Genomic DNA, 27242 nt, shown 5'->3' with positions numbered 1-27242 from the left:
AAACTTGCGACTGACGACTGACGACTGACGATTATTGTACATAGCGAGAATTTGCCAAAAAAAATGTACTCACAGCGCCCACTTTCTTATGCGCCGACCCCCTACAGCTATACACCCAATCCTGCCCGGTCGGCCACAATCAACCTCGATGAAGTATGGATCCTTGTCTCCGCATTGATAGTTATATTGACTAATGCCAATTGTCTTAGGAAGTCAAATTAGCATCCAGTTCAGCTGAACGTGACTTATACGAATCACTAGCCGAAATCTACAGCATCATTGTCACCCTCGATGGACTCGAGAAAGCATACATCAAGGATGTGGTCACCGAGGCAGAATATACAGAGACATGCACACGGCTATTGAAGCAATACAAGTCCAGTCTTGGAGACGAAACAGTATCGCGGGAGTTTGTGGATCTGGAAACCTTCAAACGGACGTGGGGGGTGAGTGTTCCTCTCCATTTTACCCCGCAAACTCCAAGACATCGCTGACGCCAGGTGCACAATATAGTTAGAATGCCCACGAGCCACAGAACGATTGCGCATTGGTCTTCCGGCCACAGTTGAGCAAGCTTCTCATGGCGGATCAACCCCCAGTATGGGCGCAACGGCGACGGGACAGGCTGGCGGTGCCTCGGGCAGTCTTATTCTGGCAGCAACTGAAAACTTCATTACCTTCCTCGATGCATTGAAACTCAACATGGTTTCCAAGGATGCACTACATCCACTTTTATCGGAGGTGATTCAGTCTGTGAACAAGGTAACAGATACCGATTTCCAAGACCGCGGCAAGATCATTCAATGGTTGATCGCATTGAATCAAATGCGAGCTACTGAGGAATTGAGCGAGGACCAAGCACGTGAACTTGCATTTGATATTGAACAGGCTTATCAGGGCTTCAAGGCGACGTTGAACTGATTTGGGGAATCATTTACTTGGTGCACCGGCAAGGCGTTCATATGGACAGTAGAGATACTATCATGTTTTTATGTATTAGCATGATATTCAGTGATTGCTAGCTTAATATACCCACTCTGGCTTGTTTTTGATTGAGTGTCCTTGCATAAGTACAGCGATTATCGACATTTACTATATGACACGAACAACATCTAGCTTGAAGGTATACGCTGTTCGGGCCAGTCTACTCTTTTTTCTCCGATATAAACCATGTGTTTCTCACTCGCAGCAGTCTTTCATTTTCATCATTCCTGTTCTTCTGTTGATATATTGATGCCTGATACTTTAGGCGACAGTAAACCCGCGGAACGGCCGCGCCAGCCTTTCCTCTTTGGGAATATTTTCTTTTTTTTCTCCGCCACTTTTCGTCCGATTCTCCTGGCTTTGAGGCCTATTTGGTGCTTTACATTCCTCTCCAGCAACACCTAGAGAATATACAGCTATCACCATGATCTGCGCTACAGATGAGCCTCTACATGGTTAGTTCACAATCTACCCCTCTGGTCCATTCGGTCCACAAAAGATAATGGAACTGATAAGCGCAGTGCTTGACCTCCCGCAACTCTACCAGAAGCCCTCGGGAACCGATCTCGTGAAAGCTTTGGCTCTGTTAAGCTTGCAGCCACGTACATTTGGCACGACAGCTGATGTCGTCAAAGGCCCTGCGGTTCAACCTGCAGGAGTGACTCGGTATCTCACATCCATCATCGCCAGTTCACTGGCATGGCTCGACACCGAGGAACTCCGGGAGGCAATCTGGGATGCGGCCGCTGCACGACTAAGTGAACGGTCTGGTCGAACCGGTAAGAAAGCCACCATATATCCAGCTGTGTTATGTTATCCTGCTGACCGTGACTCATCTGCCACCAGCTATGCCGGCGATGTCTCGAATATTCAACGTGCCCACCTCCTCCGGCGAAGAATACACACTGACCCTTCACGAACCGTCAATCACCGCGGACAACCTCGGTATGAAGACTTGGGTATCTTCATATCTTCTCTCGCGCCGGCTTCACAACCTTGGATCGCCACCGGCACTTGTTCACTCGGCGTCGGCTACTCCCTCCACATTGAACTCCCAGAAACCTCTGCGGGCACTTGAACTCGGTGCCGGAACAGGTTTGGTCGGGCTTTCCTTTGCGGCTCTGCAAGGTGAGTCTGCCACCGTCCACCTCACCGACTTGCCAGAGATTGTCCCCAACCTCGCCCACAACGCTGCCTTGAACGTAGAACTCCTCACCAGAACTGGCGCGACTGTGACCACCGGTTTGCTTGACTGGTCGGTCACACCGTCACCCCTTCCAACTGCGGAAGAGCAATTTGATGTGATTCTCGCTGCGGATCCATTGTACTCGCCCAACCACCCCAAATGGTTGGTGGATACCATTAAGCCCTGGCTTAGCCGAGGGCTCGATGCACGAGTCGTGGTGGAGATGCCGCTGCGAGATGCATATCTGCCGCAGGTGAAGGAGTTCCGGCAGCGGATGGGCGAGTTGGGTCTGGCTGTGGTTGAGGAGGGTGAAGAGGTCGGTTACGATGACTGGGAGAGTGCCGATGGAGGCGCATTGGCCGTCAACTGTTGGTGGTCGATCTGGGGATGGAGTGAACAGATATAATGGCAGTGCTGCCAGGTCATATTGGGAATGGTGACCAAACGAAATGACGAATAATAAACGATACACGATAGATTAGAATAGGGATTCCTAGACGTTGGTTATTGAGCAATGCAAGCAATTCCTCACGGTCAAACTTTAGAAATGAATTTCTCGTATCATTTTTCTCGGTAGAAATCAATTTGATGATCGAGGAACATCGTTGGTCGACAGAAAAGAGGAGCAGGTCCATCACGTGGCGATGACGTCGGTGTCACCATTTCGATGGATCATGGATTTCTACATTTCCCTGCATTTCTAGGGATTCATAGTTCTAATAAGAATGTCTTTTGTCTATATCAATTTACAGGGAACAGCCATTCTCTACATTCATGTGGTCAGTCAACAGCCCACCATTCAAATATCAAGCAAATCATCCTAATGCGACAACAGACATGAGTCCAGACCAAAACGCCACATGAATACCAGCTGCAAATTCCTGAAATCCGATATATCAGAGTGCTATTCATAGCCGAAAGTTGCGATATAATTGTATATATACCACCTATATACCGACTGTCATTCATTTCTTCGCCCTCGACCTCTCGAACCATCGCATACATACTATCGCATACCCCACCAAACACCTGCACAATGATCGGACTTCTGGCCCTCACCGCCATCCCAACGGTGACGGGTGTATCCCTCGCTTCCAGCGAGCAGCGCAAAGCAAACCAGCGCAAAGAAGAGGCCCGTCGCATGGTGAAGTTCAACATCGTAGCAGAATGCGATGGGGACACGGATGATGACCGCGAGTTAAACGGGATGACTATTGTTGTAAGAGACGAGAAGGTATGGAACCCCAATTCAGTCCAGATTAAGAGTCTAGAGACGTCACAGCCCCTCTGAACATCATCATCAGATCCCAAGTCGCAGACTATACTAACACCTTTACCCCCCGCAGGTCTACCTCGCCGACCCAGATCCCTCCAAACGATCCCCGCCAGCTTTCACAGCCCTGGCCTTCTATATCGAGTACCCAGAACCGGAAGAATTGAAATATCTCAAGCGCGAGCGCGGCCTCGGCCTCCCGACTTATGTTCAGGATGACCCGCCCCTTCTCAACTGGATCTATGCGGATACCGAAACGCATGAGTTGCGGTACGGGAATCGGTCACAGAGTGTGGAGCAACTGGTCGAGCCGTGGGACTGGTGTAAGAATGAGAAGTTCATTTTACTCGAAGGGAAGCAGAATTCTTTCATTGCGGTTGAAGAGGAGGAGGGGGAATGGGCGCTTTATTATGATCGTGATGGCGATGAGCTTACGCGCGTTCTTGAGGAGCAGGGGTTGTTGGATTGTCCTTTTGTGCCTGTCAAACTAGTGAGGAAGATTGTTGAGGAAAAGCCACCGCCGCCGCCACCTCCTGCTGCTCAGGCTGCAGCTCCTCAGGGTGAGGGGAATGGTCAGAGTCAGAAGTAGATGGATGGGAGCGCGGGATAATATCATGATTGAGACGAAAGACTTTTATGTGTATATAATTCATGAGATGACTTAATGCGTTTATGATATGATCGTGATTATGGGAATACCGCGGTAGCAACCTGGGAATAGTGTATTGTACAGTAGAAATTTGAACATTTAATCATCCAATCCACCCCAGCTACCAGTATCGCTGACGTTGCCACTAGCCGCTGCCGCTGCCTTCCTGTTGCGACTGGCCTCGATAGCGCCCCTTTTGTTATTCTCCATGCGGCGTTCAAAGCCACTCTTGGTACTAATTCTCATACCACGAGCGCCCTTTCCATCATCCTCCTTATCAGTCAATCTCGGGGCCTGGCGCGCCTTGACACCATGCCTCTTCATATCCTTCTTGCTGTTCTTGCTCAGATTCGGCAGCGCGTCGAGCAGCCATTTCTGGATGGATTTGTCGCCTTCTTCGCCGCCGCGCAGCTTCTCGCTGACGTCGATGATGTTGGCAATGCTCTTCACGTAGGGAATGTCTTCCTTGGTGTAGTAGGTGACGGCGATACCGCCCTCGCGACCAGCACGGCCAGTTCGCCCCACGCGGTGGACGTAGACGGCGGCTGAGTTGGGGATATCATAGTTGACCACGCCGTTGATACCGCGGAAGTCGACGCCGCGGGCTAGAAGATCCGTTGTAACCAAAATCCAGATCTCGCCTTTGCGGAAGTCGCGCATGATATCGGACCGTTGGCCATCCGAGAGATCGGAGTGCAGAACTGCAATACGTGAGGATCCACCTGCTTCGGCGGGGATGTCATATTTGAGTTCGGAGTGCAGAGCCACCGCACGAGGGATGGTTTGTGTGAAAATAAGGAAGGGAGGGCGAAGGCGGATATCTGATGCTGAGGCGGCAGCCGGGCGAAGAAGTTGGCGAAGTCCCATCAGTTTACCCTGTTCTGTTGCTGCGTACACTAGTTTGTGGTCGATGTTGGGGATTGCAGAATCTTTCAATCCTACAACCAGGCGAAGGAGTGCATGTGGCTCACTTGGCTTTTGTCCGAGATCTTCCAGTCGCTCTCTGATGGTTGACTTGGTGAGATCTTCGATATTGGATCCCATGGTGGCTGACCAAAGGCCGACACGCAAGTCGGGGTGTGAGCATGCTTTCCAGATATCGAGTGTCTGTTCCCGGAACAACGGGTCTAGGAGGACATCGGCTTCGTCCATAACCAAACTCCGCACTAGAGGTAATGTTGCCATGGTGGTCGTCCGATTCGCAGATAGAGCATTGACCAACATCAGGGGCGTAGTGACGAGAATATCACTCTTGGTGACCGGGATGCTGGCTCGCTCCTTTGCTGGCTTGCTTTCGGCATCTTCATCTTCCGACCCAGATGATCCTTCGCTGTTCTCATCAAGAACATTGGCATCACCATTATCTCCAACACGCATTCCCTTTCTCATCAGCGTGATCTTCACGCCAGTTCCAGCCACTAGCTTGCGGCCCTCGTTGACGATCTGGCTTGCAAGCTCCCTGGTGGGCGCCACAACCAAAGATAAAATACCATGCTCGCCAGGGTTTGAGTGGTGGTGTCGAACAATTTTGTTGATCACAGGGATCAAGAATGACAATGTCTTGCCGCTGCCAGTGGGAGCAACGACCAGAAGATCTGGCTCAGATGACTCTCCAAGAAGCAGTGGAAGGGTTCCAAGCTGAACCTCTGTAGGTACGGTAAATCCTTGCTCTGCAACATTCTCTGCCAGCCGCGAGGAGATCTTGTATTTAGATCGAAGCTCCTTGAAGTTGAGCAGGGGCTCCGGGAACAAGCGTCTGGCACGCTTCTGCTCCTTCTTACTGAGAGTCGGCGCCTCTTCTTTCTTTGACTTCTTCTTCTTCTTCTTCTTGGAATCTTTGGCGGAATCTTTGGTAGATGTAGGCTGTACTTGGATCTCTTCCAAGTCGCGCATGTCTGTAACCTTGATCTTGTGTGAGTTCAAGATAGTGCGACGCTCCACTTCATCCATGGAATCGTCGTCATCGGATGCGGCATCCTCATCAGACACTTTCTCATCATCCTCGGTCGCAGCAGCGGTTTCCGTCACACTGGCTGCAGGGCGCTTGTTTGAACTGAAAAAGTCGAGATCAGGGATATCTTCCTCATCCTGCTGAACAGCAGCGCCTCTCTTTCTTTTTTTGCCATTCTTGGCAGACTCGAGCTTGTCGGTCTCCGCGGTCCGGAAGAGCTGCGGGTTGGCTGCTTTCCCGGTGGACGGCAGACGAGAGTCTGTAGCCGACGAGGCGGGCTTTAATTTTGTTGACCTGGTCAACAATCTGAACGCATCCATATCTTTTGTGGTTGAGTCGAAAATGTCGTTGATATTCTGAAAAGAAAAAAAAGTGATCCGCCGACTTTCCTCCCGGGCCAATCAGCGTTGTGCGTCAGATATCACCGCCACAAAGGCCGGGGACAAAATAACGAGAAGAATAATTTCCACAGATGGAATTGTCTGGACATAATAGATGTACCATATCAGGACCACTATTCGTACCCAAGGAATTCGGATCATGGTTACAGAGAGGTTTAGGGAAGAAATAAGGAGAAAACAAGTCGAGGTCAAAAGGACCTTCAGATTACAATTGAGCGTATAGGCAGCAGCAAATCTTACACTTTTGTAGAGCACAAAGGCACAAACATGACAGGGAATGAATTGCAGTAACAAGGTCTATCTCAGACAACAGTTTAAATTCCATCGTCTATCATACACAGCGCGGGAAGATTAACATAGGAAAAAAAGGAAAGGACGATTCTCTTCTATCCACATCCATTTAGTGCGCGTGCGCAGGCTCGCCACGGTAACCAACAATGTTCATCCGACCGATCATCTCGCCAACAGTGAAGAAGCCAATGACCTCAGCGGCAGTGACACCGGCGAGGGCCATCTGCTTGGGGCTGGCGTTGCGGATAGAGGCGAGGATAGTCGAGGGGGCGGGGAGGGTCTTGAGGGCGGCAGGGTTGCTGATGAAAGGCTGGAAGTAAGACTGGAAGGTGGCCAGGTTGCTAGGAGCAATTGTTAGATTGGGAGTAAATGGTCGAGTACGGAGTCCGACTTACGGAGGAGCCATGTTCTGGCCACGGAACACCAGTCTGCCGAGCTCAATTCCGACCTTGGAGTAGTAGATGGTAGGAGGGATCATGGCTAGATTGATTGACGGTTAGCTATGCACCCTATCCAAATGTAATCCGCGGATTGATGTCAACAAGGAGGTTGGGATTGGGTGGCACGATTCCAACCGGATCAACCGGTCAATAGTCGACTTTCTCTTTAGACGAGTACCCAATGTCCAACGCTCCATTGCATCCATCCAAACGGGAGAAAAATCAAGAGTGTCCCTTACAATCGACGAAAGAGATAACCTTGCCGGCGGGTCCACCGACCTTGCGCAGGGCACCAGCGGCGTTGGAGATGGCAGGACCAGCGGAGGCAGAGACCTTGGAGAGACCCTCAGAGGCCTTGGAGACAGCTGAGGAAGCAGTCTCACTAGCCTTGGAGGCAGCCTCCGAGGTGGACGAGGCGTGTCTGACGACGGTTCTCCGGGTCAGGAACTGCGATTGCCGCAGGACGGCACGGGTGGCGGCGGGCATTTTGAATACTGCGGAGGAAAATGAGTGGAAAAGAAGAATTAAGCAAAAGACACCCGAAGCAGTCGCTAATAGGAGGGCAGTATGATCTAATGATCTGGAGTATCGCGCAACGGCAGAACCAGATGAAGATTTGACGCTCGGGAACTTCAGGAATTGCGGGTCACGTGAGTCGCCTTTTAGCCCAAGTAAACAATATACTTTTCTATTAGATTTAAAAGGAATTTAGGGGATTTAGAGGTTTAATATCTACATGTTAAAGCTCATCTTACTTAGAGGCGTGAATCTGAAAGTGGACAGGAACGTTAGCACCTTGCTATAGCATTACCTGCATCCGGCCCTGTTAGTCAAATCACAAGCTGGAACTATACTCCGGATGGTAGAACTAAAGTGAAATTTTTTTTATTCTAGAGAGACTAATTAACATGAATGCTTCTTTGTCTTGAGGAATGCTCTGCAAATCTGATCAAGAAAAAAGTGCATATCGAAGCTGTTGTGAGCCAAAATATATATAGTGCAATATTCCGTAAAGCTGCATTCTTTATTCTCTTTTGTCAACAGAATTAAGTGAAAAAAAATTGAAATGCGATCTAGATCATGCATTAACAAGAATAGATAAACGATATATCAAGAAACAAAGAGAGAGTATGGTCAAATTTACAATAAGAAATCGGCCGGCGATCTATAAGCCAGAGAGAACGGCCTAACCAACATAGAAGCTTTCTAGGGAAATATCTACAGAGAGAGCAACCATTTTAGGGGTTATGCATGATGTTGCAGTAGATACTATCCAATTGGATATTTACATTTACTTGCCTCCTTTATGCATTTATCATCACCTTTTAATTGCGACACTGCCGAACAACCGTAGCAGCCAGTCCAATGGACAATAGTACAGGATGAACATGGGATTAATCCCTGTCTCGCACAATACTACCTACATGTAAGTACATATATGTAGTCAGATGACAAGAGTTGTTACACCACTCCGAGGTCGTTCTACTGAAATATCCGAGAACTCGGTTGCTGGAGCTTGTAGCAGGAAACATGCAGAGTATTCGCATATGGTAAGATATATTGTATCTGCCTATGTTGTACATGTAGATATCATACATAACTAGTTATATAGTGCATATGTAGAGAGAGATCCATGGATGTCCAGGTGTAAAGTGAACAAAAAAAGATGCCTGAGGCCACAAAATGAGTTTGCACTGTTTGTCTCGGAAAAAGGCATTTCCTCCACTTGAAATTCATCTCCGCCGGAGAATTGCCTCTCTTGTTGACACAATGGCTTCCCACACGGTACATTATACCACATTTACTTGAGCCAGAAACCCTTCAGATTGTTCAATTATGAACCGAAGCAAGATAGCATGGGGAAACATGGAATTCAAAAAGAGGATCTTCGTACAATATTAACCGATAGCCGATCAACATTCGGCCCGACTGAGGGCGGGCAAGGGTTTCCTGATTCAGACGGGGAAGGCAGTTGAACCCCCGCGCGGTTAAATCGAAAGCCCCCCCACTCCACTTTTTTGCTACTCCATATGTTATCGCCGTGGGGTTGAACAATATGAGATCACCTGGCAGATTTTTCGGGATTATTAAAGTGGCTGTTCCCTCCTCGCATTGATGCATTTATTCTTCATTTTCTTCCTCTTCCCTCCCTCCGCACTATACAATGACTTTCGCAACAACCGTCACCAAGACCAACATCGGTGTCTACACCAACCCCAAACATGACCTTTGGATCGCTGAGTCCACCCCGACAGCAGAGGACATCAACGCTGGCAAGGGCCTGAAGGCTGGCGAGGTCACAATTGAGGTGCGCAGCACTGGTATTTGCGGATCCGATGTGCACTTCTGGCATGCCGGCTGCATTGGCCCCATGATCGTCACGGGCGACCATGTCCTCGGTCACGAATCAGCCGGCCAGATTCTCGCTGTCGCCCCTGATGTCACCCACCTCAAGGTCGGCGACCGCGTTGCCGTTGAGCCCAACGTTATCTGTGGCGCCTGCGAGCCCTGTCTGACCGGTCGCTACAACGGTTGCGTGAATGTCGCTTTCCTCTCCACACCGCCTGTCGACGGCCTGCTCCGGCGGTACGTCAACCACCCCGCCGTCTGGTGCCATAAGATCGGTGATATGAGCTATGAGGATGGTGCTATGTTGGAGCCCCTCAGTGTGACCTTGGCGGCTATCGAGCGCAGCGGTCTGCGTCTCGGTGACCCACTGCTTATCACCGGTGCCGGTCCTATCGGTCTGATCAGTTTGCTCAGTGCACGCGCTTCTGGTGCCTGTCCTATTGTCATCACTGACATTGACGAAGGCCGTTTGGCTTTTGCTAAGTCTTTGGTTCCTGAAGTGCGCACCTACAAGGTGGAGATTGGCAAGTCGGCCGAAGAGTGTGCCGACGGTATCATTAATGCCCTGAATGACGGTAAGGGTTCTGGCCCTGACGCCCTGCGCCCCAAGCTGGCCCTGGAGTGCACCGGTGTTGAGAGCAGTGTCAACTCCGCCATCTGGAGTGTCAAGTTCGGCGGCAAGGTGTTTGTCATCGGTGTCGGCAAGAACGAGATGACCATTCCCTTCATGCGTCTCAGCACCCAGGAGATCGACCTGCAGTACCAGTATCGCTACTGCAACACCTGGCCTCGGGCCATTCGCCTGGTTCAGAACGGCGTGATTGACTTGCACAAGCTGGTTACTCACCGTTACTCTCTCGAGGACGCCCTCAAGGCCTTTGAGACCGCCGCTAACCCCAGGACCGGCGCCATAAAGGTGCAGATTATGAGCTCGGAGGAGGATGTTAAGGCCGCCACTGCTGGCCAGAAGTTTTGAGCGAAGAGGATGAAAAAGATGAGCGGTATTTGAGAACATCAGCGGGTTTCTGGTTGGGATCAAGAGCGGCCGTTGGCGTTGGCGTTGACAATTTTCTTTTTATATCCATAACGAATGATGCCTAGAGGATCCATGGATGCCCTTGGGCAGAATAGAAAGCACCATGAAATATCTATTTTATTTAACACAATTTTTAGTTGAACGTAGATGGTAGAAACTGGAAAGGTACAATCACTGAGGTAACAGATGGCAGCCTGGGGGACCTTGCAAGCCAAAACCTCTCACGACGTCACCCTCGGACATGAGCCGGGTTAAGCCTTAGGGAAACCTTGAAACAACTTCAACGATAATGAATGGAGTCAAAACTGGACCCTGCATCATGAATCTGGAGCTACTGGAGCTACTGTAGCTTGTATAGGCCCGAAACCGGGAATGGCCGATCACAGCCAAGAGGGAACATCCGATAATTGCCCGCTTCTCCGCACAACAAGGATTTGGCGATGTGACAGAGCAATTGTCAATGTAATGTTATGCAAAGTAAGTAATCATGTGGCCAACACTGCATCTCTCTCTAGCATCCCCTTGGCCCTTGTTGTATCACCCCACAGTTCCCCTCAATTTCAATCCGGGCCAGTGCATCCCTTAAAAGGGTGCACTGTCCCTCTTGTCAATCTACGATATTCAGTGTATCCTGCTGTGTGTATGCTGTGTTTGTCTTGTGCTTCAATGATCGCCCGATTTTAAACATGAAAGGCACATTGTTTCTCCTGGCTCCCCTCGTGGGTGCCGCTGTCCTGGGATCGAAATCACAGCTTGACAGTTGTCCTGGCTATAAAGCTTCCAATGTGAAGCAGCAGTTGGGTCAGAGATTGACTGCTGACCTGGATATTGCCGGAGAGGCCTGTAATACCTACGGTACCGATCTTCCAAACTTGAAGCTCCTTGTAGAGACACAAACTGGTATACTAAATTTCCCCATACTTCATCCCCAAGTATGAATGTATACTCATCATTCTACTAGAAAACCGCCTCCATGTCATAATCTATGATGCCGATGAGGAGGTATATCAAGTACCAGACTCTGTTCTCCCCAGACCCGAGAGCGCAAAAGGTCGTCAAAAGGAGTCCGCCCTTCGCTTCGACTTCGAAGAGAATCCTTTCTCATTCCGAGTATTGCGCGAGGAGGAAGTGCTGTTCGACACATCTGGAACCGACATCATTTTCCAGTCCCAGTACTTGCATTTGCGCACTTGGCTTCCCAATGATCCGAACCTGTATGGTCTGGGCGAACACAGTGATTCGCTGCGTCTGCCTACCACAAACTATACTCGCACTATCTGGAACCGTGATGCATATAGCATCCCCTCCAATTCGAACCTTTACGGTACTCATCCTATTTACGTTGATCACCGCGGAGAGAAGGGCACCCATGGGGTTTTCTTTTTGAACTCGAATGGCATGGACATCAAGATTGACAAAACTGCTGATGGCAAGCAATACCTCGAGTATAACACCCTCGGCGGAGTCCTAGACTTCTACTTCATGGCCGGCCCGACCCCCAAGGAAGTCAGCGAGCAGTACTCCGAGGTTGTTGGTCTTCCTGTTATGCAAAGCTACTGGACCTTTGGAGTATGGTCTTTCACATTGAAATTTTGACACTGTATTCCAATTGACATTCCTTTAGTATCACAACTGCCGGTATGGCTACCAGGATGTCTTCGAAGTCGCCGAGGTAGTTTACAACTACAGCCGTGCTGGAATCCCACTCGAGACTATGTGGACCGACATTGATTATATGAAAGGTCGACAGGTATTTACTCTAGACGATGAGCGGTACCCTGTCGACAAGATGCGCGAGCTGGTTTCGTATCTTCACAAGCATGACCAGCACTACATTGTCATGGTCGATCCGGCCGTCAGTAACTCTGGTAAGTATTATAATTACTTGCTCCCCCTCAATTCCGCTCTAACGATGAGTGTGTTATCAGACAACGGTGCTTTCAATCGAGGCCACGACCAGGGCGTCTTCCTGTACCGTGACAATGAGCAGAAAGAACTCTACCAAGGTAGGTTTATTAACAGAAGCACAATACCCACTATTCCTAACATTATATCTCCAGGCGCCGTCTGGCCCGGCCCAACCGTCTACCCAGACTGGTTCAACCAAGACACGCAGAGATACTGGAACTCAGAATTCAAGCGATTCTTCAGCGCAAGAGACGGCATCGACATCGACGGTCTATGGATCGACATGAACGAAGCCTCCAACTTCTGCCCGTACCCCTGCAAGAACCCGGCAGAATACGCCAAGGAGAACAACCTACCCCCAGCACCTCCACCAGTCCGATCGCCTCCCCGCCATATCCCCGGTTTCCCGGCTGATTTCCAGCCTGGGTCTTCTTCATCTGGGTCTTCTTCGTCGCGCCATGCAAAAAGAGGTGACGCTGTCATCGAGACACGCAGCGTCGACGAGGAACGGAGCCGAGGTGGAAAGGGAAAGAAGGTCGGCTTGTCTGGTCGAGACCTTATTAACCCGCCTTATCAGATTGCAAACGAGGCTGGCTCCATTAGCAATAAGACTATTGATACTGATATTATTCATGCTGGTGAGGGTTACGCTGAGTATGACACGCATAATCTCTACGGAACTAGTAAGTCCCCTGTGTTCATTATCGGAACCTTTCTAACACCAACCCTAGTGATGAGCTCGGCTTCCCGTGAGGCAATGTTGAAGCGTCGACCCGACGTGCGACCCTTGATCATCACACGTAGCACCTTTGCCGGAGCAGGCTCTCAGGTTGGCCACTGGTAAGATCACACAAACCTCCCAAACCAGCCTACCAGTTACATCTATACTAACCTCATTCCCCCAACAGGCTCGGCGACAATTTCAGCCAATGGGATAAATACCGCGTATCAATCCCGCAGATGCTAGCCTTCGCCTCGATTTTCCAGATCCCAATGGTCGGCAGCGACGTCTGCGGCTTCGGCGCAAATACGACGGAAGAGCTGTGCGCGCGCTGGGCAATGCTCGGCGGCTTCTATCCATTCTATCGTAACCACAACGAGTTCGGCACCGTTCCACAGGAATTCTACCGCTGGCCTACTGTGACAAAAGCCGCGAAGAAGATCATCGATATCAGATACCGTCTTCTCGATTACCTGTATACTTCTTTCCATCGCCAGACCTTGACGGGGAGTCCGTTCCTCCAGCCTCTTTTCTATGTCTACCCGGAGGATAGCGAGACCTTCGGTAATGATTTGCAGTTCTTCTACGGTGATTCCATTCTCGTCTCGCCTGTCTCGGAAGAGGGCGCTACGTCCGTCGACGCTTATTTCCCTGATGATATCTTCTATGATTGGTTTACTGGTGTTGCTGTGCAGGGCGATGGGTCTGTGAAGACGATTACTGATCTCGCTATTACCGATATCCCGATTCATATCCGTGGTGGGAGTATCATCCCCCTCCGTACGGCGAGTGCTAAGACCACGACGGATCTGCGCAAGCGCGGCTTTGAGATTCTCATTGCGCCTGGTGCTGATGGGTCTGCGGAGGGTGAGCTGTATATTGATGATGGTGAGTCGGTTCAGCCGGATAGTGCGGCGGAGATTCAGTTCAAGTATCGGGATGGCAAGCTTAAGATCCTGGGTCGGTTTGGGTATCATCCTAATGTGCTTGTTGAGGCTGTGACGCTGCTTGGGCAGAAGAATAGGCGCCGGGATGTTGGGTATGATGCTCAGAGGCAGAGTGTTACAAAGAAGGTCCAGATTGAGTTGACTGGGCCCGCTGAGGTGACTCTGTGAGTCTCCTATGATATAGGATGGTAGTTGGATTATGGTCGTTAAGTTGGTTGTTGAGTTTGAGGGCTCTTTTTTTAGATTGCAGGATCCACGCATGTCTCTAGGGCTGGTTATTTTTCTGGGGAACACCACATTCTTTAGGTAGAGCTCCGAACGCCACGTTTTTTTTCCTTCTGTTTTACTCAATTTGGCCAGCAATCTTAATTTAGACACCTGGAGGTCTACATCCATGGATCGATATAAGCGAGTATTTTTATTCGGGTAAAGTGAGTCGAAACGGTGATTGGATGAATCGACTACCGTTCCTGCATTTTAGCCCCATAGCCAAGCAGGCGAGTTAGCAATCATGTGCAAGGATATGTACATCCATGTATGATGTATACAACATCAATAATTATAATTAATTAAGCGTTTGAAAAGAAAACCGAAAACAATAACCTCCTTGCATGGCCTTGCATGAAAGGGGATATGAGGAGGGGGAAGACACTGCCCTTGAAATAATGAAAATTTCAGCTCAACTCTTGAAAGACAAGAATAACTCCATCGGAGAAGTGAGACTGAAGGGCTAAATACTATTCTACACCCAGTCAGGTACGGAGTACTATTCTAAGGGAAACAGTCTCACTCAGCCCCCGAGTGAGGTGGTATCGGCACTAGTTCAGGCACAGGCCGCTAGTTCCTGAGTCATCTGATGGGAGACCCGTGAAACCGTGAACCCGTGAACCGGTGGACTTCGTATTTAAAATTACATATTTATGTACTAGGAGTTATTATTAGTATCGAATTTGGGCAATTTTATGCGAGCGGTACTGAGTAGAACCTATGCAAAAGCAGTGCACGAGAAAAGGAACAAGGTAGACAAAACCCTCATACTGTAGACTACCGTGCCCTCAGTAGGACTGTGGTCTAGTGGCCCGTGTTTCATGATTGCATGGATGTGATAGTGATGATAGGCATTAATTTAAATTGGGGGTTTCCAGGGTGATCCATATACAACATAGTAGTGCCATACAATAATGTAGCCATATGATTGAGTTAGGGTGTATTAAATGTCATGGCTGTCATGGTTGGAATTGTAATATAAAAATTCAGACCTCGGGTGGGAGAAAAAAAGAAAAGAAAAGAAAAGAAAACCCTATAAGGCAATACTTGGCGGTCGCTTACGTTGATTCACCTATTTTCGAAAAGGTGTCATATATGGAGTAGTGGTATGTTATTCTATTGAATTCTCTTTTATGGACCCTTGATGTAACAGTACAGAGTAGTTTGTGATAATTACGAATATACTTTTTACCATATGATCGGATCGGCTGATCAACTTGAGGGTCACCATATATACAACATAGCCCTGGAGACGCTTTAGGCATTACATCTATAGGGATGACTGCAATAGGTACATGTAGGGATGACTATATTGTATGGATGTATATTATACTTCGTACATACAATCACCCGTGGATATTTCCAGCCTCATCCTTGTCTCACAACCCGCAAATCCAAGGGCGTATAATCTTTAAACTCCACCTCCCCCTCATGGAAGATCCAAGGGGGCCCACTGAGGTCCACTGGAGTCCACTTGACTGGACAGTCTTACCTTTTTTCTACTTTTTTGTCTCAGCATCTGCGGCCTTGCCATCCGGGATCCAATCATTTCCCATCTCCCGTCACTCCCGCCTCCCTTTTTTTTTTTAGTAGCGTGGCAGTGTAATATATTCTGTACACTATGGTGGAGAGCATACGGAGATAGATAAAGTGGTGCCTCCCAGTCGTTCTTTCCCAAGGTTCTTACTATCTATCCACTTTCGTTTCCACTTTCCTCGCTCTCGACATTTGTATATTTAATAGGGTCGTTCCCTCACTTCCCGTTCTTCTCTTGTTTACATATTCACACTTCTCTTGACGCGTATCATAATCATACACAATGCCGTCTTTCATGAAGCTTGCTGCTGCGGCTCTCGCCGTGGCTGCCCCTCTCGTTTCGGCTCAGACTTACTCTGACTGCGATCCGTTGGAGAAAACATGCCCTGCGAACAAGGGTTCGACTGAGTCCAACCTTCACTTTGACTTCACCCAGGCTAGTGCCCTCGACCAGTGGAAGATCAGTGGCGGCAATGTTCCCACTGGCTCCAAGGGTGCCGAGTTCACTATCAACAAGGAAGGAGATGCTCCTACCCTCGTTAGCGACTTCTACTTCTTCTACGGCGAATTGTCCATTGAGATGCAGAGTTCTCCTGGCCAAGGAATTGTCAGCTCCGCCTTTTTGCAATCTGATGACAAGGATGAGGTTGACTGGGAAGCACTGGGCACAAAGTCCAACACCATTGAGACCAACTACTTCGGAAAGGGTGATACCTCCACCTATGACCGTGAGACTTGGGTCCCCGTCACCGCCCCTCAAGAGACTTTCCACACCTACACCATCAAGTGGACCAAGGAAACTATCAGCTGGTTGATCGATGGTGCCAATGTCCGCACTCTCAACTACAACGATGCTCAGGGTGGCGCTCGCTTCCCTCAGACCCCTATGAACATCCACGTTGGTATCTGGGCCGGTGGTGCTCCTACCAACGGCCAGGGTACCATTGACTGGGCTGGTGGTTTGACCGACTACTCCAAGGGTCCCTACTCCATGTACATCAAGAGCATCAATGTTAAGAACGACAACCCCGCCGAGTCCTACACTTGGTCCGATAAGTCTGGCTCCTCCGACAGCATCAAGTTCACCGGCTCCAACGCCGTGACCTCGCGCAGCACCACCACCGATGCTGCCACTAGCTCTTCTTCCGAGGCTGCCTCTTCAACCACTGAGTCTCCTTCCACCACCACCACTGTGTCTCCTTCCACCACCGAGAGCACTTCCAGCGCCGCCACCACTCTGGCTACCAAGACCTCCAGCTCCTCGTCTGCCGCGTCCACTGCCGAGTCCTCCGCTGGGTCCACTGCCGCCTCCAGCTCTGGTGCTGCCAGTGCTTCCAGCTCTGGTGCCTCCCCTAGCGGCTCTAGCAGCTCTGGCTCTGGTTCCAGCTCTAGCTCTGGTGCCTCCCCCAGCGGCTCTAGCAGCTCTGGCTCCGGCTCCGGCTCCGGCTCCACTTCCAGCTCCCCCTCGGGTTCTGGCTCGTCCACCAGTGCCAGCGCTAGCGCCAGCCCTAGCTTCAACGCAGCTGTCTCTGTCGCTGCCAGCTACTTGGGACCTGTCTCCCTCCTGGGTCTGGTGACCGCCATGCTCCAGCTGTAAATGTCCCTTTGAGCGCTATGATTTTTTGACGCATCATTAATGAAACGCGCCTCGAAAGAGGATACTTGGCTGGACCGGGTATGGTAATGGTTGATGGATGCGATTTTCTTTTTTTCTGGCTGTAACATTTTTCCCCCTTTTCGTTGTCCTTGGTGCTCCAGCCTGCAATCTGTTCTTTGGTTTGCCCGGATGTGTTGATTGGCATATTCCGGCAACATGGGCCTTTTTTTTTTGGGGCGGATAACATCATGTATCTATCAGCGTCATACATACCTTTGCCATCGAGCAAACATGCAATAATATCAAGTCAATTGACTCTATCGAGCACTTCAAATCTTTTCCAGTGTAGCCTACAATCTAAGATAACTTCACCGCTTGTTTCCTGTTGCTGTATGTCTCTTCGCTTCCATTCCCGTTGTATTCGTATACCCAAACCTTATCTTACATGCATTTTGGAATTCGCGTCGCATCCATATGGATCATATGCATATTGGTCTCTGTTTTCTGTGGCTTCGAGTAACATACACATCCACTATAATCCACCATCGGCCTCTCCGGACAAGAATACCAATAATACCGAGTATTTATAGCGAACCGCACCGGAAAATGTGTATACTGTGAACCATGGATCGAGAAGATTGAACTTGATTGTAAAGGGTCTGGGCTTGGATTGGTTGGTGATGAATTGTACACACTGAGATGTCTGTAGTGGGATTGGCTGACCGGGCGAGGATTGTATGGCCGAACCATGGATGACTAAAAGGGGTCGGATCCATATAGATCCACGGATATTCACTTGGCTTATTCTAGACTCTTTTACTATGTCGTACAGGAATGTATGGAGTACGATGTATTGTGGGTTTAATTTGGGTACATTGCACTCCGTATATTGTAGTACGATATCCTTCGTAAAATCAAAATGGAGAATGGTAAAATACTGTCGTGGCTCATTATTGCATCTAACTCATCTCATCTTCTCGGATAGAAACGCCCAAAGTCAAAAAAATATGTAGTCCAGACATCGACTCCCCAAACCAGACTGTAACTACGGCAACAGCTTAAAGCAACCCCTTCAATCTCAAAATTCAATCAACTCTCGGACCCTCATCAAAATCCGAGCTTCCCCTCAGCACCCCCAGCCCCCTGTGGAGACCTCAATTCACCAAGTGGACCCGGCCCCAGTCGCACGTCGCACATCCCTTAACTGGCGTGATAGCCGCAACACCGAGTCAGCAACGGGACGATGGTGCGTGGCCGCGACTCGGAGCAGGGCAAGAGTTGCCGCGGGCCGGGGTGTCGGTGTGGGTTCAGTGGATGCAGTGGAGGCCACGGCAGAAGATGACGACTCCGTCCCTGCAACAGGATTGCCATCTGCATCTCCTGACGATCGTCCCCGGAACAAATATGCCCCGAATGGTCCTAGCGGGAGCGAGTCGAGAACGGAATATAGTCGGTCGCTGCTGCTGTCATCAGACGAAGATCGGTACTTGTGGAATGTTGGGCTTCGCCGTTCTTCCCGTGCTACGATCCCATCTACCGCTTCGAGGTGGTCGTCTAGGGTTGTGAATCGTGTGTTGAGGGAGTCTGCTTTGCTGCGGATTTGCGAGCGCAGTCGGTCTAGGTACTCTTCGCGTCGTCGCATTTGGATCGCGAGTCGTGTGTCTAGAGCTGCTGTGCCGCTTATTTCGGTTGCTGGTCGCGAGGCGAGCAAGCTGTCAATTGCGGAGCGCAGGTCTGCGCGTAGAGAATCGAATTCCCAGACTGCTGTTTGAACGGCTTGGTTGCTCCCGGTGAATTCGAGGTCCAGCGCGTTGCGAGCGTCTGGGAAGGTTGATTTCAGTTGCGATTCTAGGTCGGAGAGCATGCTGTCGCTTTGTTTGAGGATTGCGGATAGAGGTGTGAGGGTTTCGAGCGCGGTGTCGAATATGGATTCCAGTTGGCGCTGGGAGGTTGCGAGGGTTTCTTCTGGGGATATTGCGGATGGGTGGTAGGCGCTGCGTGGTGGGTATGTCGCGGGGAAGGTGATGCAGCTGTTGGGATATAGAGTCTTGATGCTTGGGATATGGCAGAGATCTTTGGCTTGGTAGACTACCTCGGGGAGAACCAGCAGGTGCAGGATGATGGCGATCAAGACTGCGTTGATTGATTTGCGGACGAGGGCAGTATGGCCATGAAATATGGACTTGGATTTCACAACCAGGCCGGCTTGCTTGGTGGTGGTCGTTTCTGCAGATGAACCAGCGTCTGCATTTCCAGTTTTAGCGCCGGTCTGACCCTGCTCTCGCTGCTTTGCACCGTTCGGCGTGGAAACTTTGCGTCGTTTTCTCATGCTTTCTGAGCCTTGCTGCTTCGGACTCCGTACATATTCTACCCATGACCCCTCTAAATTAGGCGTTTCGCAGAGAGAGGGCATGATGAGCTCTGGGCCTGATATGGTCCATGATGATGACGATGAGGATGTCAGCGACTCTGATGCCGGGTCGGCTGTCTTTGTGGTCACTTTGCTGCTTTCATGCCGGGTATTTGGTGTTTTGGTGGGGTCTTCTTTTTCCTTCAGAGAAGCAGTTGATGCTATCACCCATGATTCGCCAAGAGCCGGGCGATCTTGGGTACGAGGCTGTTCTGTAGACATGGCGTAAACATTTCAGCAAGACATGCACTTTGTATAATCGTTGATATGTTCTGTAGTTAATATTTCACGACTCGGAGTGTTTCAACGAATGTTTTGAATGCGACTGGCTCAAGCAGACCGTTGCACGCGTAAAGCGGTGGGGAAGGAAGATCGGAGAAACCGCCGCGGCCGAGGAATTGAGAATCTTCAACCATGCGCTCACTGCTTCGACTGAGACCGTCTCTAACGCCTGGCGTTAAATCTCTGCCATGGCAATTTACACGATCGCGACCGCTGTCATACACAGTGATTCGCCATTGCTCGTGTTCTGACAAAACCGAAGCTCCAACCATACCTCCCACCGACCATCGAGCTATCGGAACCGCCCAAGAGCTCTTCACATCTTCAGTCTACAGTCCCGGATCTCCTCTGTTCCTCCCCAATGGCACACATGTTGTCAACAAACTCATCTCCTTCCTCCGCACCCAATATCTACAATATGGCTTCCGTGAAGTCTTAACCCCGACCATCTACAAAAAGTCGCTCTGGGAGATATCGGGCCACTGGCAGAACTACAAGGATGATATGTATGAGGTGACCGGTCGGGGGGCTAGTGGCGAGGCAGAGGGCGAAGTGGGTGAAGATGAGTCCTACGGACTGAAGCCAATGAACTGTCCCGGCCACTGCCTTCTCTTCAAGTCCCAGAATCACTCCTACCGCGACATGCCGGTGCGCTATGCAGACTTCAGTCCGCTGCACCGCAACGAAGTGTCAGGTTCGTTGACAGGCCTTACGCGCGTGCGCCGCTTTCATCAGGATGATGGGCACATATTCTGTCGCTCGCAGCAGATCAAGTCGGAGATCGCATCGGCACTGGGATTTGTGGACATGGCTATGAAAACCTTCGGACTCGGTCCGTATCGATTGGTCCTGTCGACTCGACCCGAGAAGGATTACATTGGGACTTTGGAGATGTGGGATAATGCCGAGATGCAATTGCGCGAGGCTCTTAATAGTACCGGGCGCAAATGGGCGCTGAATGAGGGCGATGGCGCATTTTACGGCCCCAAGATCGACATCCAGCTCCAGGACCAAGCTGGAAAGTACCACCAGCTGTCTACTATTCAATTGGACATGAACCTGCCACAACGATTTGAGCTGGAGTATCAAGTCGCAGAGGGTGAGCCAGACTACAATCCCGCCACGCCCGGAATTGCAACTCCAGTTATGATTCACCGCGCCATCTTCGGCTCATTGGAGCGGTTTTTGGCGTTGCTGATCGAACAGCACGGTGGCCATTGGCCATTCTGGCTTTCTCCACGCCAGGCCATTGTCCTGACGGTTAACCAAGACGACGCTGTTGTGCGCCAAGCTCAGGAAGCGGCAGCCAAGTTCGCTGGTTTCCGCGCATTGGTGAATGATGGTACCGCCGAGTCGCCCCGTCCACTGTCCTCTGTCGACTCTACCTTCTTGGTTGACGTCGACACAAGCGCACAGACCCTGGGCAAGAAGATTCAACGGGCCAAACAGATGAAGTATAACCTCATCTTCATTCTCGGATCACGGGACCTGGCCGATGGTGGCATCACTGTTGACGTTACTGGGCAGATGCTGAGCAAGACAGATAAAGATGCTCAGACATTGCAGGCGCTGATCAAAGCCAGACTAGGTAACGATGCGCTACAGAATCCCCGAGCTGTTAAGCTTAGTGTTGACGAGGTTCATCCGCTATTGGTCGAACTCGAGAAGAACTTTGTGTAACTTTGTATGTTGTATAACCATTGCGTGTTGCCATTTTGAGCGTGCTTGACTAGATTTTTACTCCTATTATTGTATACTATACCGATTTTTTTCCGAATTCGATTTCTCATTCTAAATGCACATCCATTTGCATATCCCTTAATTGAAACCAAACAATGCCTGCGGCTATCCGCGGAGTTGATGCCTCAGGCATAAATATCTCCGATGTTCGGGGTCCCCTATGGAGACGGGGACAGTAGATATTCGTCGCAAATAGCTGTAAAGTGAAGGTAAAGGGAACATAAATGATATAAATTGACACCAGCAAATCTGTCACCAGTATTTCAAGCTCAGCATCAAGTCAATTGCAGATCCTCGCGCCTTAACGCGACCAATGTATATATCACGTGACTCCGCTGTCGGCGCCGAAAAACTCGGCGTCATTGACGGGCCAATTTGAGTCACAGCATATTCCCCATTCTTAATTGGTCTTCTTTTCTTCTTTTGCTATAAAAGAATCCTCGTGTCCATATTTTGAAAGCCAGTTTTTGCTTTTAATCAAATCAATCTTGAGTCTGCTTGGCCTAGCTATAACCATATCCTACCTTTTATCGTCTCTTATCCACTTGCCCCCCGCGGTACCCCGCCAACATGCCGATGTATGTTGCGATGACTCTGACTCCGATTTGGTGTTTTCTATGGTTCTATATACTAATCTTTTAAAAGGCTCAAGGATCCCTCAAAAAAGTATAAGGCTTTTAAGCCGCTGAATCTGCCAAATCGCCAATGGCCCAACAAAATTATTGATAAGCCTCCTCGCTGGCTGGCAACCGATCTGCGTGATGGCAACCAGTCTCTGCCGGACCCAATGGTATGATATGATGGACTTTTCACTGCTGTTTCTCATATTGATTGGATTGGTGCTATAGGACGGCGAGCAAAAATACCGTTTCTTCAAGATGCTCGTGGATATCGGCTACAAGGAAATCGAAGTGTCCTTCCCGTCCGCATCCCAAACGGATTTCGACTTCACCCGCCGCCTGGTAGAAGAGCCCGGTCTCACCCCCGATGATGTCGCTCTGCAGGTCCTGGCGCCCTGTCGTGAGGATCTCATCCGTCGCACAGTCGATTCCCTGAAGGGCGCCAAGAAGGCTATCCTCCACATCTACCTCGCAACGAGCCCTTGTTTCCGTCGCATCATTTTCAACATGGACCACAAGCAGAGTCTGGAGATGGCTGTCAAATGCACAAAGTACGCCCGCTCCATCACCAAGGACGACCCCTCCCAGGCTGGCACAGATTGGCAATTCGAGTTCTCCCCCGAGACTTTCTCCGACACCGAGCCCGAGTTCGCTGTGGAGGTCTGCCAGGCTGTTAAGGCTGCTTGGGGGCCCACGGCGGAGAAGCCCATCATTTTCAACCTGCCCGCCACGGTAGAGATGGCCACCCCTAATGTCTTTGCTGATCAGATCGAGTACTTCTGCACAAACATGACTGAGCGCGAGAAATTCGTTGTTTCAGTCCACCCGCATAACGACCGTGGCTGCGCTGTTGCCGCAGCTGAACTGGCACAGATGGCTGGTGCCGAGCGTGTAGAGGGTACTCTGTTCGGTAACGGTGAGCGTACTGGAAACGTCGACCTGGTCACTCTCGCCCTGAACCTGTACACCCAAGGTGTCTCGCCAGGTGTCGACTTCTCGGACATCAACTCCGTCATTAAGGTGGTAGAGGAGAGCAACAAGATCCCCGTCAACGAGCGTGCGCCATATGGTGGTCAGCTCGTGGTGTGCGCATTCTCTGGAAGGTTTGTTTTCCTTTCTTTTTCCAAGTGCGTTGAAATATTTTTGCTAACCTGTTTTGAAATCCAGTCACCAAGATGCAATCAAGAAGGGGTTCAAGCTCCGCCAAGATGGCAAGGGTGCCGACGAGGATACCGAGTGGTCAGTCCCGTACCTGCCCCTGGACCCTCAAGATATCGGCCGTACCTACGAGGCAGTCATCCGCGTCAACTCCCAGAGTGGAAAGGGTGGCGCCGCCTGGATTATCCTGCGCAGCCTGGAGCTGGATCTCCCTCGCGCTCTGCAGGTCGAGTTCAGCAAGATCGTGCAGGAGAAGACCGAGTCTGTCAACCGCGAGCTGAAGCCTACCGAGATTGTCAATCTTTTCGAGGAGGCCTACCACCTCAAGTCAAACCCTCGCTTCACCCTTGTCGACTACAGCATCACCACCGACCGCTCGCAGTCCCCTGCTCCTCCCGAGCCCGGCAAGGCCCTCAACACCAAGAACCTCAAGCGTCGCTTCACCGGTATTATCGAGATCGACAACGTCCAGCACGCCATCACCGGTGTCGGCCCAGGTGCTATCTCCTCCCTGGCTACCGCGCTTTCTTCCCTCGGTATTGATCTCGACGTCCGCGACTACAAGGAACACTCCATTGGTCGCGGTCGTGATACCAAGGCTGCTACATACATTCAGTGCACAGCAGCCGGCAGCAAGCAAACGGTGTGGGGTGTTGGTATCCACCAGGATGTGGTCCAGGCCTCTCTGATTGCGCTGCTCAGCGCCGCCAGCTCGGTAAGATTTAATCTTTGAGATTCGTCTGCATTTCACCACTAACATGCGTTTAGTTCCTCGCCTCCCGCGCTGGCTCTCCTGCTCCTTTCCGTCCCATCCGCTCCAACACCCTCACCAACGAGGACATCCAGGCCCTCGAGCAGCTGGCTGGTACTCCTGAGGCTGCCACATCTAACGGCGGTCTGAGCGCCAAGGTCAACATCGAGCAGCTGACGAAGAAGGCTGAACAGATGTAAATAAAAGTTAAAGAAACCAGGATTAAAAGTGATAGCATTAATGTGAATACCATGATCAATTTGAATCAACCTTTTTTGTTCAACGATTACTTCTCAGATATAATATCGACTTGGCTGAATATAGTCGTAAAGATGAGGGTCATGATCATTGCCGCTATTTATGCATATCAACAGATATCTCCAACACATTTCAAGCCATAAAAGACCAGGGCCGTCGAAGTTCACCACCCAAACAACTCATCCAACCTCCATCCCCTCTTTGTACTGGCCCCGTAAGAATTGAACTTCTGCGGCCCCTCCGCCGAAATGATATACCCATGCTCACAAGACGAGAACGAAACCTTCGGCTGGTTCGCGTAGAAAGTATCAAAGCCGGAGTCCAGCGCATCGGCAAGACTATTCACTTTGCCGGCTGGGTGCAGCTGCCTCCAGGGGTATCGACAAGCATCGCCTTCGCAGGACTTGAGCACGAGCATCAGTGCGTCTAGCCGCGCTATAATTTGTGGTAGCTCGCGATTTGAAATCTTGTAGTTGGGGTGTTTGGCTGGATGTGTGCCTAGATTCACTGTTTGATGGGGGTCGCCCTATTTAAGAGTGTTAGGGCTTGTCTTTGGATATACTGTAGGACAGAAGGGGTTGGCTCACCTTCAGATCGAAGAATTCTTTCTCGTTTGTGCACCATACTGCATAGTATAGACTATAGTCATTGGCAACAAGTCGGATACCCTTGTATGTGTTTCTCTGGTAGCTGTTATGTGGCTGCTCGAGCTTGTCGCTGGCATATCCGTAGATTCCTTCTGGTACAGCCTATGTTCAACGTTAGCTGGTTGGTCTCGCGCCCTCTTGCTATGTGAATTACTCACCAGTCCCCAGTACTCAATGGCAACATGCTCGGTCCTATTGTCCGCCGTGCTGGCGGCAATGGTAGTAGGAATCTTCTTGCCATCTAATCCATCTCGAGTCGCCCCAGCTATGTTCAAAAAAGTGGGAGCTAGATCCGTATGAGAAGTGATAGCATCCAGGGTCTGATTCTTGCCAATACCAGGTCCTCGGACAATGAGAGGAACGTTGATATCGGTTTCTATAAGAGTTAGCATCTACACCCTGGACAATAAAGATCAAACTCACCATAACCACAGTTCTTGCCAGGCTGCAATCGATGCTGACCAAGATGATACCCATTATCAGTCGAAAAGAAGATATACGTATTATCCAGTTCCCCGATTTTCTCCAACTTCTCAATAAGCTTCCCAATCATCTCATCAACAGCCTGCAAAGCCCGCAGTCGACACCGCTGGAACTCATCAATATAATCAATATGCGTCTGATTCAACTCAGGCACATTCTGCACCCAGCTAACGGCATTTTCAATCAGCGTATTAAAGCTCTCATCGCGCGGCGCCCGCACATCCTTAAATAAATCCGCATGTCGCGGCGCAAACTCCGGCTCACCGAACCAGTTCGCGTTCCGCGTGGAATCATGAGACCCATTCGAGTGCGGTGCGTTCGGCGCTACTGTCAGCATCCACGGCTGCTCGTGCTTAACTGCCTCGTCGATGAATCCCTCTGCTTTTTCGGCGATAACGTCTGTCGAGTATTGCCCGTCGTACTTGACTGGCGCTGCTCCGTTGCGCGTCATCCGTGCGTACCAGTATCGGTATGTGTACGGATCTAGCAGGAAGTCCGAGCCGTTGAACCCTCGTACGTAGGGATCGTTGTAGTTGTCTTCTGTGTGCGCGTTCCACATCTTGCCCACGTAGTACGTGTTGTAGCCTGCTTCTTGCATCCATAGTGGGAGGTAGTTGTCGTTCCAGCCGGCTGAGACTACTTTTGGATAGCCGCCGTAGGGGAGTCCGACGTCTGTTACGTTGGTGTTGTGTGGCATGCGGCCGGTCCAGAGGTTGGCTCGGGAGGGGCAGCATAGTGCGATTGAGCAGAAGTGTTTGGAGTAGCTTGTTCCTTGTTGAACGAGGGTTTCCTTGTTAGAGTGTTAGATTGAGGGCGGATTGGAGAAAGTAGGGCTTGAAGGAATAAGAATAGACTCACCTGCAGCTTGGGCATGTGCTCTAAACCGCCCACATATTTACCCTGATCGTCCGTTAGAACGAAAAGAATATTAGGCTGCTTGGCAACAGCCAGAGTTGTCAATAGTAGCAATCTCAGTAAGTTCATGGCTGCGAAATTGATGTTATTTGCTCGGCTTAGGAACTGAGAGCAATTATATACCTCGGTTTAGTTCTTTAGCTTCTCCAAGCCCTGCGTCATGGGAAGAGACCGAGGAGCTGTTGTGTGATTTCTCCATAGAATTGCATGTAATCGATCATCCGAATAGACATTGTAATGCTGTACAACGTACATGATCGACATGTCGGTGATAGGTGGGAAGTTATGGGGGAAGTCGATCAGTGGGAGTACAATACAATAGACAACACTACAACATACAGACGTGGAGTATAAAAAAGATCGGCGATTGCGAGCTTGTGGACGTCGATGGTGTTAGGGTGGGTCATGCCTTTTAGTCCAGTTCATATAATAATGATCAACC

The 27242-nt window shown here is 50.2% G+C and overlaps 12 protein-coding genes across 12 annotated transcripts; 8 read left to right on the top strand and 4 right to left on the bottom strand.

Annotated features, from left to right (window-relative positions):
* Positions 1-63: 63 nt before the first annotated feature.
* Positions 64-921, top strand: N7471_014015 (ESCRT-I subunit protein VPS28; the record flags this gene model as incomplete). Its single annotated transcript, XM_057286733.1, has 3 exons — positions 64-153; positions 210-446; positions 514-921. 3 exons carry the CDS (start codon positions 64-66, stop codon positions 919-921), a joined length of 735 nt encoding a protein of 244 aa, XP_057128802.1.
* Positions 922-1408: 487 nt separating this feature from the next.
* On the top strand, positions 1409-2576 carry N7471_014014 (S-adenosylmethionine-dependent methyltransferase; the record flags this gene model as incomplete). Its single annotated transcript, XM_057286732.1, has 3 exons — positions 1409-1439; positions 1506-1763; positions 1831-2576. 3 exons carry the CDS (start codon positions 1409-1411, stop codon positions 2574-2576), a joined length of 1035 nt encoding a protein of 344 aa, XP_057128801.1.
* Positions 2577-3206: 630 nt separating this feature from the next.
* Positions 3207-4032, top strand: N7471_014013 (uncharacterized protein; the record flags this gene model as incomplete). Its single annotated transcript, XM_057286731.1, has 2 exons — positions 3207-3404; positions 3517-4032. The coding sequence occupies 2 exons, from the start codon at positions 3207-3209 to the stop codon at positions 4030-4032; spliced, it is 714 nt and encodes a 237-aa protein (XP_057128800.1).
* A 159-nt stretch (positions 4033-4191) lies between these two features.
* rok1 (RNA-dependent ATPase ROK1) lies at positions 4192-6363 on the bottom strand (the record flags this gene model as incomplete). Its single annotated transcript, XM_057286730.1, has 1 exon — positions 4192-6363. One exon carries the CDS (start codon positions 6361-6363, stop codon positions 4192-4194), a length of 2172 nt encoding a protein of 723 aa, XP_057128799.1.
* A 341-nt stretch (positions 6364-6704) lies between these two features.
* On the bottom strand, positions 6705-7840 carry N7471_014011 (F1F0 ATP synthase subunit g). The gene is made up of 3 exons (XM_057286729.1): positions 7415-7840; positions 7131-7215; positions 6705-7076 (listed from the first exon to the last, which is right to left on the bottom strand). The coding sequence occupies exons 1-3, from the start codon at positions 7659-7661 to the stop codon at positions 6845-6847; spliced, it is 564 nt and encodes a 187-aa protein (XP_057128798.1). The 5' UTR covers positions 7662-7840; the 3' UTR covers positions 6705-6844.
* A 1499-nt stretch (positions 7841-9339) lies between these two features.
* On the top strand, positions 9340-10500 carry N7471_014010 (NAD(P)-dependent alcohol dehydrogenase; the record flags this gene model as incomplete). The annotated part of the gene is made up of 1 exon (XM_057286728.1): positions 9340-10500. One exon carries the CDS (start codon positions 9340-9342, stop codon positions 10498-10500), a length of 1161 nt encoding a protein of 386 aa, XP_057128797.1.
* A 746-nt stretch (positions 10501-11246) lies between these two features.
* On the top strand, positions 11247-14304 carry agdC (putative alpha-glucosidase; the record flags this gene model as incomplete). The annotated part of the gene is made up of 7 exons (XM_057286727.1): positions 11247-11460; positions 11522-12129; positions 12185-12428; positions 12489-12566; positions 12621-13151; positions 13200-13308; positions 13377-14304. 7 exons carry the CDS (start codon positions 11247-11249, stop codon positions 14302-14304), a joined length of 2712 nt encoding a protein of 903 aa, XP_057128796.1.
* Positions 14305-16222: 1918 nt separating this feature from the next.
* On the top strand, positions 16223-17536 carry N7471_014008 (glycoside hydrolase family 16 protein; the record flags this gene model as incomplete). The annotated part of the gene is made up of 1 exon (XM_057286726.1): positions 16223-17536. The coding sequence occupies one exon, from the start codon at positions 16223-16225 to the stop codon at positions 17534-17536; it is 1314 nt and encodes a 437-aa protein (XP_057128795.1).
* A 1159-nt stretch (positions 17537-18695) lies between these two features.
* Positions 18696-20168, bottom strand: N7471_014007 (uncharacterized protein; the record flags this gene model as incomplete). Its single annotated transcript, XM_057286725.1, has 1 exon — positions 18696-20168. One exon carries the CDS (start codon positions 20166-20168, stop codon positions 18696-18698), a length of 1473 nt encoding a protein of 490 aa, XP_057128794.1.
* Positions 20169-20360: 192 nt separating this feature from the next.
* On the top strand, positions 20361-21908 carry N7471_014006 (threonine--tRNA ligase MST1; the record flags this gene model as incomplete). The annotated part of the gene is made up of 1 exon (XM_057286724.1): positions 20361-21908. The coding sequence occupies one exon, from the start codon at positions 20361-20363 to the stop codon at positions 21906-21908; it is 1548 nt and encodes a 515-aa protein (XP_057128793.1).
* Positions 21909-22538: 630 nt separating this feature from the next.
* N7471_014005 (2-isopropylmalate synthase) lies at positions 22539-24697 on the top strand (the record flags this gene model as incomplete). The annotated part of the gene is made up of 5 exons (XM_057286723.1): positions 22539-22546; positions 22614-22758; positions 22817-23691; positions 23756-24461; positions 24515-24697. The coding sequence occupies 5 exons, from the start codon at positions 22539-22541 to the stop codon at positions 24695-24697; spliced, it is 1917 nt and encodes a 638-aa protein (XP_057128792.1).
* Positions 24698-24918: 221 nt separating this feature from the next.
* Positions 24919-26869, bottom strand: N7471_014004 (sulfatase family protein; the record flags this gene model as incomplete). Its single annotated transcript, XM_057286722.1, has 5 exons — positions 24919-25281; positions 25343-25504; positions 25561-25778; positions 25826-26675; positions 26744-26869. The coding sequence occupies 5 exons, from the start codon at positions 26867-26869 to the stop codon at positions 24919-24921; spliced, it is 1719 nt and encodes a 572-aa protein (XP_057128791.1).
* Between the last annotated feature and the right edge of the window lie 373 nt (positions 26870-27242).

This window comes from Penicillium samsonianum, assembly GCF_028829775.1.
Source record: "Penicillium samsonianum strain IBT 33392 chromosome Unknown utg000011l_segment0_segment0, whole genome shotgun sequence".
Taxonomy (NCBI): domain Eukaryota; kingdom Fungi; phylum Ascomycota; class Eurotiomycetes; order Eurotiales; family Aspergillaceae; genus Penicillium; species Penicillium samsonianum.
This window is presented reverse-complemented; position numbering and strand designations above follow the sequence as displayed.